A 15,957-nucleotide genomic window follows, 5' to 3' on the forward strand; every position below is an offset into this window, starting at 1 on the left:
GAGGCATAAACAATTGCCAAGTATTACATACAACAATAATAAAAGTGCATTGACAAAAAAAAAATTACTTTTGATAATTAAGTACTTTTAAATCCAGGTATTTACAACTTTCACTTGTAATGAAGTAATATTTGATCAGCAGTATCAGTCCTTTCTCTGAAGTAATGGAGTTGTGTGCACCTCTGCTTTCTGGTGACAGGGATGCCTCCTATCCTAACTGATTATAAGGTATCTTGTTAGGAGATAATAATTGCTTGAGTGGATATTTATAAAATATGTAATTGCAGCCAACTGATGCAACTAAAAATTTTGTGGGACGTGTGAGAAGGTGTTTGAACTTTAATGTACATGAGTTTTTTTTTATGAATGAGCACATTGACATATAATGTAATTTAAAATAGACATTTATTTTTATAAAACATTTGATGACATTGCACATCTCCATTTAGTGCTTTTTTTACCACTGTGCTTGATTGTTAGACCAGTCTCTCACGTTTAAAATACATTTCCCTAAATAATCTTTATAAAAGAATTTGCCATAGTTGATTATGTAAGACTTACAACACCAACAATAAAACATTCTAAAAAGAACAAGAGGTTAATAAAAATCAAAAGACCCATTGGATCTATTCAGGAAAATGTTTATAGAAATTTGTTATTGCATCTCATTGTGAGATATATATATATATAGTTGTCAACATAGCAGATTCAGTTCACTTGAAGCATGATTTGCCAATAGCAAAAATACAGTGAATTCCAAATGTAGGAATACAGTCAATTATTTTCTCATGAAAGAGAAAGACCTAGAATAACATGTTAACTTTACAGCTGCTGATGAATTAAGCTGAGGCGGCACATGTATGTGATTTTCTCTGTAGTGCTTCAGCAGTCCGCACTGGACACTGAGACAGGAAGTTGACGACCTCCTGCACACATCTGAAGTGTCCGTCATGAGCTGCAGTAGAGCTGCAGGCCGAGGGATTCTGGGAGCACTGCTGGTGTCTCGAGAAATCAAGCGTCATCTCCAGGATTTCAGCTTTCTCCTGTCTGGAGTCGGGCTGCTGCTTTAGGAACTCTTGACCCAGAAGAGACTTGAGCTTCTCAATGCTGCTGTTGATTCGTTCTCTGCGGATCTTCTCCACTATTGGCTTTCTCAGCTGAGGAAACATTAGGAACATGCATTAAGAAACTCTCATCCATCATTTTTGCTGGTTATATTTCATAACAATCTATGATTTATGCAGTCAGATATGAGATGTTGAATATTTACCTTGTTTGAGAGTGGAAGTTGTTCTCTGCTGATGATTGATCCAGTGATTGTAGGTGCCATGGCTGTGTGTCTTGTGTTTGGTTCTCTGTTAGGATCAAATCAGATCTGTGCTCAGCTCTCTCTCCTCTCCCTCTATTTATACTCCCAAATCTCCATATGAATGTGTGAGTCTGGAGTTTGCTGGAGGTTCTCACAGTCTGCAGCCAATGGGAGCATTCCAAGAACTCAAAGGAGCAGAGGGCTGCCACATGCTCAGTGAGGCATTTATTGCACAGGAAACAATGAGCTGGCAGATGGAGAGGGATGTATTACAGGGAGGAAGATTGTAAGAAAGTGTAGACCCCGTTTGAAGCCGCATCTGATGCTGAGAAACCAGTAAAAGAACGTGCACTATTTTTAATAAATGTATGTTTGAGATCACTAAAGAAAATGCTTGATTTGCTTCTTCATTTAAACAGATTATATCTGATTATAGTAATATTATATATTTTAACTGTTTTTAATTGATCAATGTATTATTTGATGAGTGACCTATAAGAATCAAAGAATAAAAAGTTTTTATTCATTTTACATAACTTTTTTTTGTTAAATCAATACTTATTTTTAACTTTTAATTCTTGTAAAAGTATGTTTAAACAAATGTTTCATTCTCAAGTTTAAATAGAAAAAATATCTGTTCTACTTCAGATTTCCTCAAGAAACAGGACAGCAAGTCGATAGTAGGTGCCACAGATTTACTCTTTCAAATGCAGTTCAGATGTCCTCTCTCAGAATGAAGTTCTGTAGGTGGGTGATGTAGTGCAGGACTGGGACTGCACTTTCCACAGCTTTCCCACAGTCTGTCCATTCATCAGAGATGAATACAAGTGTGCCTTACTGCAGGCAATTAGGCATATCATCAAGGGCCTCTATAGAAACCTCACAGGGGTGTTTATGACACTGTCCCTAATTGAGAAGGGCATTAATTTGCTTGTTTGGATTCAGATTCATGCTTAAAAGTGAGAACTCAATAAATAGATTCATTCAATAACATTTGAAAACTATAATTTTCCAAATGTTTTTGCCATAGTGTAATTGAAGATGATTTTATTGATAATTAATAGATTATTATTTACTGGCTGAAATATGAATTTCAAACCTTCTGTTTATTATCCTTATGACCATATTTGATTTCTTACAATCACTATTAATATTGATATTTAATAATTCTGTAAATAGTTCTAAAATAAGGGTGGAATGGAAGAATTTTTCCACCACTATTTTAATTGTAGGTCTTTCATATAAACAGCAGGTGCTTTTGTGAGCAATTAATCCTAATGGGGAGCAACAAGGCTGCACTTTCTCACACACTCTCCCACCCTCCACCTGCTCCCCAGAGATGCACTCATTGTGTGGGAGCAATAAGGGCTTCAGCAGCCACATGGCGGCCCAAACGCTCCCATTGGCTGCAGACTGTGAGAACCTCCAGCAAACTCCAGACTCACACATTCATATGGAGATTTGGGAGTATAAATAGAGGGAGAGGAGAGAGAGCTGAGCACAGATCTGATTTGATCCTAACAGAGAACCGAACACAAGACACACAGCCATGGCACCTACAATCACTGGATCAATCATCAGCAGAGAACAACTTCCACTCTCAAACAAGGTAAATATTCAACATCTCATATCTGACTGCATAAATCATAGATTGTTATGAAATATATAGTTTCTAAATGCATGTTCCTAATGTTTCCTCAGCTGAGAAAGCCAATAGAGGAGAAGATCCGCAGAGAACGAATCAACAGCAGCATTGAGAAGCTCAAGTCTCTTCTGGGTCAAGAGTTCCTAAAGCAGCAGCCCGACTCCAGACAGGAGAAAGCTGAAATCCTGGAGATGACGCTTGATTTCTTGAGACACCAGCAGCGCTCCCAGAATCCCTCGGCCTGCAACTTGTGACGGACACTTTAGATGTGCAGGAGGCCGTTAACTTCATGTCTCTTCTCTCAGAAAACTGCTGAAGCATCCTGCAGCTCTACACAGAGAACCTCACACATTCACCGTCTCAGATCAGTTCACCAGCCACACAGAGCAGCAGCAAAGAGCAAACTCTGGTGCTCTGGAGACCCTGGTAGAGCCACCAGGACCCGTGTGATTTATTAGACAGAATTCATTATGCCAGTCTGAGATTGGCGTGGACTGTAATTCTAACGCAGGAAATGATTTCCGCCTCTGCTGCTTATGCAGGACCTTTAATCTGCTTTCAGAGAAAGTTTGTGTTTCATTGAAACTGTGTGACCAGTAATATTTGATCAGAATGTATAGAATCTTTTGCCATGTGTGAAAATTAAGATTGATATAAACATACAAGTCTGATTTAGACTTTGAGCTCTTGTAGCTCTTTCACCCATATCGGGTTTGTTTTCTTACTGCTTTCATTTACTGAGAAAGTTTGTGTTTCATTAAAACTATGTGACCAGTAATATTTGATAAGAATCATTTGCTTTGAATAATGATTATTACATTTGTAAATATTAAGATTCAAAGAAACGTCTGATTCAGAGATTTGAGATTTGAGCTCTTGTAGCTCTTTCACCCATATTGGGTTTATTCTCTCTTTCATTTACTGAAAGCTTTTGATTTATATTTTGTTGTTTAAAATAGATCCTATATTTCTTATGAGATTTTTATTATTTTTTTCATTTGAAGGAAAGATATTGTGAAAGCACAAATTGCTGTTTTTAATGTTTGCATGGGTTTACATGAATGAGACATATCCCCTGTACAGGGCAGTTGTTTATCGTCACTGTTAGTGATTTGAATTTTACTCTTTGTATTCAAAGTCAAGTTGTTACTTTCTTTAAATGTATCTTGCATTGCACTTTTCACTGGATAATAATTTTAAATGTCTGTGACATTCCCAGTTCAAGAGAACTATACAGATGTAATAACATGAGTTCTTCATGATTGTAAAAATATGTATTTACATATTGTTACTGATGTTACTTCGGGTACTTTAAGGCACTTGAATGTCCTTCAAAGTTGAGCTAGAAGTTCACTGTCAGATTTGCTCTCATATGAAGAGCAGCGATCATTTTGCTTATGACAAATAAATTGTACAATCAAGTTTATGTTCTGTGTTCTGTTTTATTTTACTTAATATATAATATTAAGTATAATATTAATATAATAGTGTGTTTCATTAAGAACAATTCAGCATATGGCCATAAGAAGAGAGACAGAGAACCACGGGACAGATTCTTCTCGATCATTAGTAGTCGTCTTAATCACTGTAAGAAGTATTTAAAATATTTGGAGATTACCCTTTTAAAGATGTTATACATACATACATACATATATCAATATATATATATATATAGTACAGACCAAAAGTTTGGAAACATTACTATTTTTAATGTTTTTGAAAGAAGTTTCTTCTGCTCATCAAGCCTGCATTTATTTGATCAAAAATACAGAAAAAACAGTAATATTGCGAAATATTATTACAACTTAAAATAATAGTTTTCTATTTAAATATACTTTAAAAAAATAATTTATTCCTGTGATGCAAAGCTGAAAATTATAATTTAAAGTATAATAAATTTAAAACAATTATTTTAAATTGTAATAATATATCACAATATTACATTTTTTTTCTGTATTTTTGATCAAATAAATGCAGGCTTGATGAGCAGAAGAAACTTCTTTCAAAAACATTAAAAATAGTAATGTTTCCAAACTTTTGGTCTGTACTGTGTATATATATTATATATATAATAAAACAGAGGAAAAGACTGAACTAGGTAATGTTTTATGTTGCTCTGAAACTGCTATTTTAAATTATTGTATTCTGCAAATCCTTTATAATTCCTGTTATTTGCCTCTTATAAAGCTTAAACCTACACAAGATGTAATTCTTAAAGTTTACTCTTCTGTTCAATAAATGTCTTATGCTCACCAAGGCTTTAATTATTTGATTCAAAATACCGTAAAAATGATAATATTGTGAAATATTGTTCAAATGTTTCTATTTCAGTATATTTTACAATATTTTCCTGTGATGGAAAAGCTAAATTGTCTGTTTCAAGAAACATTTATTCTTATTGTCAATGTTGAAAACCTAATATTAAAAGTATTAATATATTAAGTATTTAAAAAAGTATTATTAAAATATTGAAAACTTAATTTTTTTTTTTTTTTTTAGGATTCTTGATGAATAGAAAGTTTAAAAGAACAGCATTATATATTCTGACTGTAAACCCTCGTTGAATTTCTTGTTTATCAGACAAAAAAACTTTTTTTTATTTTTATTTGCTCACTTTAAAAATTATTCAATCACTATTTAGTTTAAATCTCATGGTTTGGTTCAAGATGCATACTTGAAAATATCCCTTTAAATGATGCATTTATCAATTCAGATATAAGCAAAATTATAGTGTCTCTATTCAGGTCTAGTTTGCATTTCATTCATGTCATGTTTGACTACTGACCTTTTACTACATTAACTGCAATTATTCAATGAAAAATAATGTATTTTCATCACATTGAGCACACAACGTCCAATATAGCTCAGACCTGAATTTACGGAGCAGAGATAAACATACAATTACATATAGTAAACAAGTTTGTCATCTATTAGAGGTGACAGCAGCACAATCCTTCATACCATTACAGGAAATCTGGTCACTTCAGAGGTAAACTGTTATGGGAGAGAAAGAGGCCTAAAAGGCGAGACTCTCAATCACGGTCTCTTTATGTAAATGAGACAGTCAAAGAATCAAATGGGAAACATAAATCCACTCCGGAGACAGAGGTATCAGTCAAACAGAATTCTTCGCTCGTAAACCCTGAGCTTTAACAAAAGGTAGCAGATAACAGGTTACTGGGATTCGGGATGAGCGGCATCCGAGCCAGGTGCACAGGCAGATTCCAACAGAGGGTACGGCGAGAGGCGAAGCCTGCAGAGAGCGTGGGTACTGTAGGCTGGATACCGCGTCCGTTCAGGACCACAGCGTCTGAGTTGGTAGAGCACAGTAAGGAGCGTGAAGGGGAATGACTTCCAGACCAACCACTCAGGACGAGACAGGACAGGACAACACTAGATACAGCAGGTAAGAGATGCGTCTTCAGCATTGATCGCTAGGAATAAACTGACAAAAGGGTTAAAGAAAGCGGAGGTAGAAATAGCAGGAGGAATCAGGTTAAAGGGGAAACAGGTGGAAGGATTGGGTAAGTGGGAACAGCTGGGACAAATGAAGTTAAAGTGATGGTGTAGAGAAAGAGTGCAGGATGACCACAAGAGGGGGACAGAGAAAGGAGGAACCTGGATCATGACAGTACCCCTCCCTTAACGAGCGCCTCCTGGCGCTCCCGAGGTGGAGGACAGGCGAGACCGAAGGAAATCATCAATGAGCGAAGGGTCCAAGATGTCCCGGGAGGGGACCCAGCTTCTCTCCTCCGGCCCATACCCCTCCCAATCGACTAAGTACTGGTGACCACGACCCCGGCGACGCGTGTCAAGGATGCGACGAACTCTGTAGACAGGGGAATCATTCATTTGAACAGGAGGACAGACCGGACGAGAGGGCGCGCGAACGACGGGCTTAATATGTGAAACATGGAAAACTGGATGAACGCGACGGAGATGGGATGGAAGGCGAAGCCATACCGCAACAGGATTAATGATCTTATTAATATGAAAAGGCCCGATAAAACGGGGTGCCAGCTTACGGGACTCGGACTGTAATGGTAAGTTAGCAGTGGAAAGCCATACTCGCTGGCCACGAATGTAACGTGGACTCTTAATTCGTCACCTATTGGCAGTGATGCACATGCGGGCGTTAAAGCGACGAAGTGCAGTTCTCACCCTCCTCCAAGTGCGCCTACAACGATCGATATAGGCTTGAACAGACGGCGAATTGGACGCGGTCTCCTGAGACGAGAATAAAGGAGGTTGATAGCCGAGGCAACAATGGAAAGGCGAAAGACCTGTAGCAGAGGATGGGAGGGAATTGTGCGCATACTCTGCCCAGGCCAGCTGCTCAGACCATGATGCGGGACAACGATGAGCAAGGCTGCAAAGCATACGAGCGACAACTTTATTGACGCGCTCTGCCTGCCCGTTGGTTTGCGGGTGAGACCCTGACGAGAGGCTGGCCATTGCCCCAATGAGACGACAAAATTCCTTCCAAAAGAATGCGGACCCCTATCTGAAACCATGTCAATGGGTAGACCATGTATCTTAAAGACATGATCTACCATAATCTGGGCTGTCTCTCTGGCAGAAGGAAGTTTAGTGAGCGGAATGAAACGAGCGGTTTAGCTGGACCCTATATTCGAAGTGACCGAGGGGAGTGTTAAAGGCGGTTTTCCACTAATCACCTTCCTTGATACGGACTAAATGATAGGCGTTACGAAGATCGAGTTTGGTGAAAATCCTAGCCCCCTGTAGGATCTCGAAGGCCAACGACATTAAAGGCAAGGGATAACGATTCTTGACAGTGATCTGGTTCAGCCCTCGGTAATCGATACAAGGATGCAACGAACCGTCTTTCTTTTTGACAAAAAAAACCCCTGCTCCGACGGGTGACGAGGAAGGTGCAATCATACCGGCATTGAGGGAATCGGACAGGTAATTCGCCAGTGCCTCCCGTTCGGGAGCCGACAGGGAATATAACCTGCTGCGCGGGGGCATGGTCCCTGGGAGAAGGACGATACTGCAATCGTACGGACGCTGGGGGGGGGGGGGGTGTCCCGGGCTCAAGTAAAGACCTCCCGCAGATCGTGATAGACCCCCGGAACTCCAGACAAATCACCGGATTCCTTCTGAAAAACAGAAACAGCAGAGACAGGTGGAACAGCAGAGGTTAAACATTCAACATGACAGGACAATTTCCAAGACAAAATGGTACCATCTACTACTAGCTACTGCACAAACTACTAGCTACTACTAAATATTGTAGAAACATAATTTTCTGTAAAGTTGCTATGTAACGATTTGTATTGTAAAAAGCGCTATACAAATAAACTTGAATTGAATTGAATCTGACCAGTTAATCTGGGGGTTGTGTTGTACTAGCCAAGGGTGACCAAGAACCACAGGAGTAAAGGGGGAATGAAAAATAAAAAAGGAAATTGTCTCTTTATGATTTCCCGAAACGGTAAGCGTCAGGGGCACAGTCTTTTGCTTAATCCTAGGAAGGGCGCTACCATCTAAGGCAAAGAGAGGGGTGGAGTCTTTTAAATCTAAGAGGGGAATACCTTTCGAGCCCACAGCTCATCGATGAAATTACCCTCTGCCCCCGAAATCGACCAGAGCCCTGCAGGAGACAGACGAGATGGGCCACCGAAGAAGGGCAGGAAGGGTAGTACAAGACTTGGATGGAGAGGTCCTAGACATCGCGCTTTCCAGTAACCTCCGACTACTGGCGAGCTCTGGCTTTTACCGGACAGTTGGAGACAAAATGGTTTGCTGAAGCACAGTACATGCACAGGCGATTGAGGATGCCTCGCTCGCGTTCCTTGGCAGAAATACGGAGCCCACCGTGCTGCATGGGTTCGGTGTCGGTGTTGGAGGCTTGAGAGGTGGAACCAGCGGGCAGAGTCAAGAAGAGGGCGGCTTCTCAATCCGAATCGCCAGATCAATAAGAGCATCAAGCCGAGCAGGTACCTCGCGCATGAAGATCTCGTCCTTGAGGTCAGGATTTAACGCCTCCAGGAAGCGCGCAACCAGAGCCAGTTCGTTCCACCCACAGGACATGGACAGGGTGCGAAACTCTATGGAGAAGTCGGTAACAGAGCGCCTACCCTGGCGAAGGGAAGAGAGGAGTCATGAGGCCTCTTCTCCGTGGGCTGACCGGTCGAAGACACGGATCATCTCTCGCTTGAAGAGAGTAAAGTCTCAACCACTCTCCACCTCCCAGTTTACCGTTCCCCATTCCCGTGCTCGTCCTGCGAGGAGGGAGATAACGTAGGCCACCTTGGCCCGGTCCTGAGCATAAGTAGCGGGCTGTAACGAAAAGACAACCTCGCACTGGGTGAGAAAGGAGCGGCATTGAGCTGGCTCACCAGAGTAGACAGGGGGATTGTTGATCCGTGGTTCAGGCCCCTCACGTATCTCAGTGGTGGGTGGTTCGTGACGAATCTGGTTGGCAAGGGAGTCAACAGCCTTGCGAGTGGTGGATATCTCCTGCTCGTGTCTGCATAAACATAGCGCCCTGGAGCTCGAACGCCGCTTGAAAGGGATTGCTGCTCGCCTGGTCCATAACTGGTCAGTTTATTCTGTTATGGGAGAGAAAGAGGACCAAAAGGCGAGACTCTCAATCACGGTCTTTTAATGTAAATGAGACAGTCAAAGAATCAAATGGGAAACATAAATCCACTCCGGAGACAGAGGTATCAGTCAAACAGAATTCTTCGCTCGTAAACCCTGAGCTTTAACAAAAGGTAGCAGATAACAGGTTACTGGGATTCGGGATGAGCGGCAGCTGAGCCAGGTGCAGAGGAAGATTCCAACAGAGGGTACGGCTAGAGGCGAAGCCTGCAGAGAGCGTGGGTACCGTAGGCTGGATACCGCGTCCGTTCAGGACCACAGCGTCTGAGTTGGTAGAGCACAGTAAGGAGCGTGAAGGGGAATGACTTCCAGACCAACCACTCAGGACGAGACAGGACAGGAAAACACTAGATACAGCAGGTAAGAGATGCGTCTTCAGCATTGATCGCTAGGAATAAACTGACAAAAGGGTTAAAGAAAGCGGAGGTAGAAATAGCAGGAGGAATCAGGGGAAAGGGGAAACAGGTGGAAGGATTGGGTAATGGGAACAGCTGGGACTAATGAAGTTAAAGTGATGGTGTAGAGAAAGAGTGTGCAGGATGACCACAAGAGGGGGACAGAGAAAGGAGGAACCCGGATCATGACATAAACAGGAAACGGTATGTCATACTATCATATTCAAACTTATTAAGAGCATTCTCAGCTGTCACAGGTGCATTACCCTTACGAAAGGTACACCTTTATACTGTATTTGCCAATAAAGGGTGCATATTAGTTCCTTAATACGCATAGTACCGAAAGTGTACATTTTATTACCTAAATGGTTCCAACCCACTGACAGATTTTGTACCTTTTGAGTGTAGCTGTGATTTCATTTGACTTGTGAAGAGCTTGACAGATGAAGAACTCGCTGAAAGTTTTCCGATTATATTTTATGTTTTAATGTAATAATTATTTTGTATGGCAAATGAGGGACCTTGATGTGCAGACTGACTAAAATTGACAGCAATTAAAACATCTTTATAGTGTGCAAATGTGCTGTGATTTATTTTGATTGATGAAGAAAACATTCAAAACATTGCACAGATTATATTCTACAAATTCATTTTAATGTTCCACTTCAGTATGAAGTAATACAAATGCTGAACATACCTTCAATGAAGGTAACAACTTGACTTTGAATATAAGCAATAAAATTCAGATCACTAACAGTGACAATATTCAACTGCCCTTTACAGGGGAAATGTCTCATTCATGTAAACACATGATGAAAAACAATTATATGTGCTTTCAACACCAAATCAAATATCCTTCAAATGAAGAAATATTTCTTATATAATAAGAAAACCATTAGGTGTATTTCAAACAACAGAAATATACATCAAAAGCTTTCAGTAAATGAAAGCAGTAAGAAAACAAACCCGATATGGGTGAAAGAGCTACAAGAGCTCAAAGTCTAAATCAGACTTGTATGTTTATATCAATCTTAATTTTCACACATGGCAAAAGAATGCTGTACATTCTGATCAAATATTACTGGTCACACAGTTTCAATGAAACACAAACTTTCTCTGAAAGCAGATTAAAGGTCCTGCATAAGCAGCAGAGGCGAAAATTATTTCCTGCGTTAGAATTACAGTCCACGCCAATCTCAGACTGGCATAATGAATTCTGTCTGATAAATCACACGGGTCCTGGTGGCTCTACCAGGGTCTCCAGAGCACCAGAGTTTGCTCTTTGCTGCTGCTCTGTGTGGCTGGTGAACTGATCTGAGACGGTGAATGTGTGAGGTTCTCTGTGTAGAGCTGTGTGTGCAGGAAGTGCTTCAGCAGTCTTCTGTGGGACTCGGTCTGCTCCGGACACTTAGACAGGAAGTTGACGACCTCCTGCACACATCTGAAGTGTCTGTCATGAGCTGCAGTAGAGCTGCAGGCCGAGGGATTCTGGGAGCACTGCTGGTGTCTCGAGAAATCAAGCGTCATCTCCAGGATTTCAGCTTTCTCCTGTCTGGAGTCGGGCTGTTGCTTTAGGAAATTTTGACTCAGAAGAGACTTGAGCTTCTCAATGCTGCTGCTGATTCGTTCTCTGCGGATCTTCTCCACTATTGGCTTTCTCAGCTGAGGAAACATTAGGAACATTCATTTAGAAACTCTCATCCATCATTTTTGCTGGTTATATTTCATAACAATCTATGATTTATGCAGTCAGATATGAGATGTTGAATATTTACCTTGTTTGAGAGTGGAAGTTGTTCTCTGCTGATGATTGATCCAGTGATTGTAGGTGCCATGGCTGTGTGTCTTGTGTTCGGTTCTCTGTTAGGATCAAATCAGATCTGTGCTCAGCTCTCTCTCCTCTCCCTCTATTTATACTCCCAAATCTCCATATGAATGTGTGAGTCTGGAGTTTGCTGGAGGTTCTCACAGTCTGCAGCCAATGGGAGCGTTTGGGCCACCATGTGGCTGCTGAAGCCCTTATTGCTCCCACACAATGAGTGCATCTCTGGGGAGCAGGTGGAGGGGCGTTTAAGAGGTATGAAGACTGATTCAGCTAGTGGCCTATGAATGTGGGAAATTTGTGACCTCGTAAAATGATCTGCTTGCAAGTAATTTCAGTCTTTAAAGCACAGTTTATTGTGTTCTTCACACAAGCCCCAAAATTGCCGTTGTCTCTTGTGAGTTTGACATGAGCCTCAAGGTATATATGGTATATATATGGCATATATATATATATATATATATATATATATATATATATATATATATATATATATATATATATATATATATATATATATATATATGGCATATATATATACATATATGGCATATATATATATATATATATATATATATATATATGGCATATATATATATATATATATATATATATATATATATATACTTTTTTCATTCTAGGTACTTATGACATATTTTACATAAAAACAACAAATAAATAGAACAATGGATAGAAAACATCTAGATATAATGTATAAAAAAATCTACAGATGTAATTATTTTATCATATTTTATTTTTATTTATTTGTTTATTTTTTTAAGCTTTTTCAGTGGAAGTAGAGTACCATCTCTGAAGTGTGTATACAGGCAGTTTTCCTCTCAGCTTTATGGGGTCTGAGCAGCACACTTCTCTCATGGCACACTCTCCTCACACATACTTAAGACACTTCCAGCTGTCTGGCCTGCTGTCACACGCTCCACTCTGTGAGAACCTGGGAACGCTTGTGTGGCACGGCTTCCCACACTTATTCACTGACTCTGATCCCACTGATAAAAGAAGCGTGGCCCATTATACAATGTCAGAGGGACCCTGCCTCCCACTTCCCAGTGTTGACTGTTCTCACAGCATCTCCCAGGCAGCCAGGCTCACCATCTGGAGACATCATTCAATTACCATCCTTAAATAACAGCGTCCCAGCCCTAGAGTGTACAACCTAGGCTATATCACATAGCATCTGCTCATTCTAATTTTTTTTTTTTTTGACAAAATTGTATCATAATGCAGCAATTAATCATGATTTGATGATTAAAGTGTGAAAATAAAAATTTGGACGTTTGACCAACATTATATGCATCAGGTTTGTATCAACTTTCATGTATGAACACAATTATTTGCATACTCAATATTTATATAATAAATATATTAAACAATTATAAATAAATACATTTTTAATGTGATTATTTAATTTAAAATGTATTAAAATAATGAATAATTGAATGAATGAATGAATGACTGAACGAATGAATGAATGAATTGATTGACTGATTGATGTTGAATCTCTACACATTAATATCTTTACCATCACCTTTTTTTTTCGCTTGTTTGAGCTATGAGAAAAATAATCCACCACTCTATATTAAATAAATAATAATATAAATAAATAAGTATAATAAATAATTTATGAATAAAATAGGAATACATTTATGTTTAATGTGTATTATATATATGTAAATAAATAAATATTGCTAACTTTTTTTTAACTATGTTGAGTTTCACTTGTTTTAGAGCTATGAACTTCATTGTATATTAAATATTAATGTGCATAATGAATGAATGAACTATATATGACTAAATACATTTTTGATGTTAAATGTCTTTAATTTTTAATCTTTAATCTAAAGTTTTGCTTTTTTGTAGTATTTCCAGGCAGATGTTTAAATGCACATTCCCACACATTATTGTCTGACAGCATGAATGAGGTCAAAGCTAATTCACATGCTCACTTCTGCTCTTTTAGCAATGCCTCAGTCCTTGACTGACAGACAAAATAAAGCCACCTGCTCATTTTGGTTTTTAGGGCCTTGGCATTAAATGTTTAAACAATCCACCCTCGCACTATAGTCATACTGCAGTTTCCTGATTGGTTCAAAAGTGTGAGAACTTACATCTCATTAAATTCATCCCATCTGCATATAAATTCAAGCCAAGGGAAAGAGACAATTCAATGCATATCACTTCTCAACACAACACGCTGAAGAACAACCCAGGCCTTCACCATGAGAGATCTGCAGAAAACGCAAGTTAACAAACAGTCATGACTTATTGTCTGTTACAGTTATTTTCAAACTATTGAACTAAGTCATGTAAATGCTTCTTGTCTCTTAGGTGTAAACTTATGAGTCTGGAGAGGAAATCCTCTGATGGTGTAGAGCAGATTATGAGCGTCCTGGAACAGCGGCTGCACAATGGTGTTCCTCCCACTGACCTTTGGGGGAAAACAGTCTCTTTCTTCACCCCAAAGAAGACCTTGCTCTTCCACAGTGGATACTCCAAGTATTCAAGGGAGACACTTCGCTTATTACCAGACTTAGCAGAGGATGTGGCTCCTCTGTGTATTCAGCATTGACCAAAAGCAGTGCCATAGAAGATATGGAAATGCATTCACCAAATCTTGATCTGCTGAAAGAAGTTATGATCTGAACTCACCCTGTGCTCTTGAAATGGAGGCGTTATTCTCCTCTCTTATTTTTCCCAGCAGCATATTAATGAAGAAAAGTCTTTTATAAAGACAAATTCTAAATCGAAATGAACACTGCCCTGAGGGAAGAAATGGATCTTATGTTGGGATCTGTTGTAATATCAACAATTGTAATTGCTTCGATACAATACACAAGGAAAAGAGATATTCAGAATTCAACATTTAGCAAATATGAATGTTGAATCATAAACTTAAAACTAAACTATATCCCTTGATAAAAAAGGAAAAGTCTTGTATGCTGTTTATGCAAGAGATTGTGTTAGTATTATTACCTAAGAATATTCCAATTTAATTTATTGACGGCATTTATTGAGGATTTAATTAGACGTTTATGTGAATTGTTTTGTTAATAAAAACCCATTTCATGTGTATTTTTTTATTCATGTATAGTTGTTGTCATGTTTTGTGGATTCAGTAACAAAAGTGACAAAACTAGGCTAAAGTACAGTGTTTCTGCCGGTCTTTAATGTCTTAGCATTAAATGTTGCAGGCATTGCTAAATATGTATATCTTCCTCAGTATTTTTGTCATGCTTTCTAATACAAATAAATCAATCATTCTTTAAAATCAAGATACATTTATTTGAGATGCAAAGTTATAATTTTTCATTTTGCTTCTTGAATAAAAGGATCTTGATTTAGGAATCTTTAGATATATACACAGGTAAACAATACTATATATATATATATATATATATATATATATATACACAAATATACTGAGGAAGAACATCAGTATTTTGCGGATTTATCAGAAGTTACAGTAGAAATCACTTCCATGTTCTAGTTTTTGGGAGCTGAAGTATTCAAGTCTTAAACTCTGTGTGTGTGTGTGTGTGTGTGTGTGTGTGTGTGTGTGTGTGTGTGTGTGTGTGTGTGTGTGTGTGTGTGTGTGTAAAATGAATTTAAAAATAATAGAAATCCACTGGAAGTCGTAGGCTATATTCAAAAGTGTTGTTAATGTGTGCTCTTTAGACATTTACATGTAGAGAACATACTGACCTATTGTGTTCCTTTCAGTTTATTCCTTACATTTTCCTTACTTGGTCTAAAAAATTTATTAAAAAGTTTTACATTTACCTTCATAAAATCTGCAGAAATACATAGTAATGTAGTACACAAGCTGTTCTGCACTGCCATCTCGCGGGCCCCAAGAGACACTACAACGAGAATCATTTGGGGATCTGTGTGTTATATTAGTTAAATGTTACAAAAAAAAAAAAAACCTTGTTGCAGACTACAAAGACATTTAATATATTTAAGGAAACTTCCACTTAGATTGTCACTCAAATATGGCAGTGTTTGTTTTAGCTGCCTGGAAATAAATCTCATTCTAACCTAAATCCTCAGTTTGATGTCCATTGCGATTTACACTGGGCGAAGCTCAAAATATCACTGTGTTCCACAGTGTGTCGAGCCTAAATTGGTACATCTCAGCGGT

At 38.8% G+C, this 15,957-nt stretch overlaps 3 protein-coding genes across 3 annotated transcripts; 1 reads left to right on the forward strand and 2 right to left on the reverse strand.

Moving 5' to 3' along the window:
* Positions 1-393: 393 nt before the first annotated feature.
* Positions 394-1,726, reverse strand: LOC132129179 (transcription factor HES-5-like). Its single transcript, XM_059540670.1, has 2 exons — positions 1,271-1,726; positions 394-1,157 (listed from the first exon to the last, which is right to left on the reverse strand). The coding sequence occupies exons 1-2, from the start codon at positions 1,328-1,330 to the stop codon at positions 840-842; spliced, it is 378 nt and encodes a 125-aa protein (XP_059396653.1). The 5' UTR covers positions 1,331-1,726; the 3' UTR covers positions 394-839.
* A 1,017-nt stretch (positions 1,727-2,743) lies between these two features.
* Positions 2,744-3,219, forward strand: LOC132129643 (transcription factor HES-5-like). Its single transcript, XM_059541283.1, has 2 exons — positions 2,744-2,918; positions 3,011-3,219. The coding sequence occupies exons 1-2, from the start codon at positions 2,859-2,861 to the stop codon at positions 3,206-3,208; spliced, it is 258 nt and encodes an 85-aa protein (XP_059397266.1). The 5' UTR covers positions 2,744-2,858; the 3' UTR covers positions 3,209-3,219.
* A 7,357-nt stretch (positions 3,220-10,576) lies between these two features.
* Positions 10,577-11,961, reverse strand: LOC132129151 (transcription factor HES-5-like). The gene is made up of 2 exons (XM_059540627.1): positions 11,752-11,961; positions 10,577-11,638 (listed from the first exon to the last, which is right to left on the reverse strand). Exons 1-2 carry the CDS (start codon positions 11,809-11,811, stop codon positions 11,225-11,227), a joined length of 474 nt encoding a protein of 157 aa, XP_059396610.1. The 5' UTR covers positions 11,812-11,961; the 3' UTR covers positions 10,577-11,224.
* Between the last annotated feature and the right edge of the window lie 3,996 nt (positions 11,962-15,957).

Source organism: Carassius carassius, chromosome 46, assembly GCF_963082965.1.
Source record: "Carassius carassius chromosome 46, fCarCar2.1, whole genome shotgun sequence".
Lineage (NCBI taxonomy): Eukaryota > Metazoa > Chordata > Actinopteri > Cypriniformes > Cyprinidae > Carassius > Carassius carassius.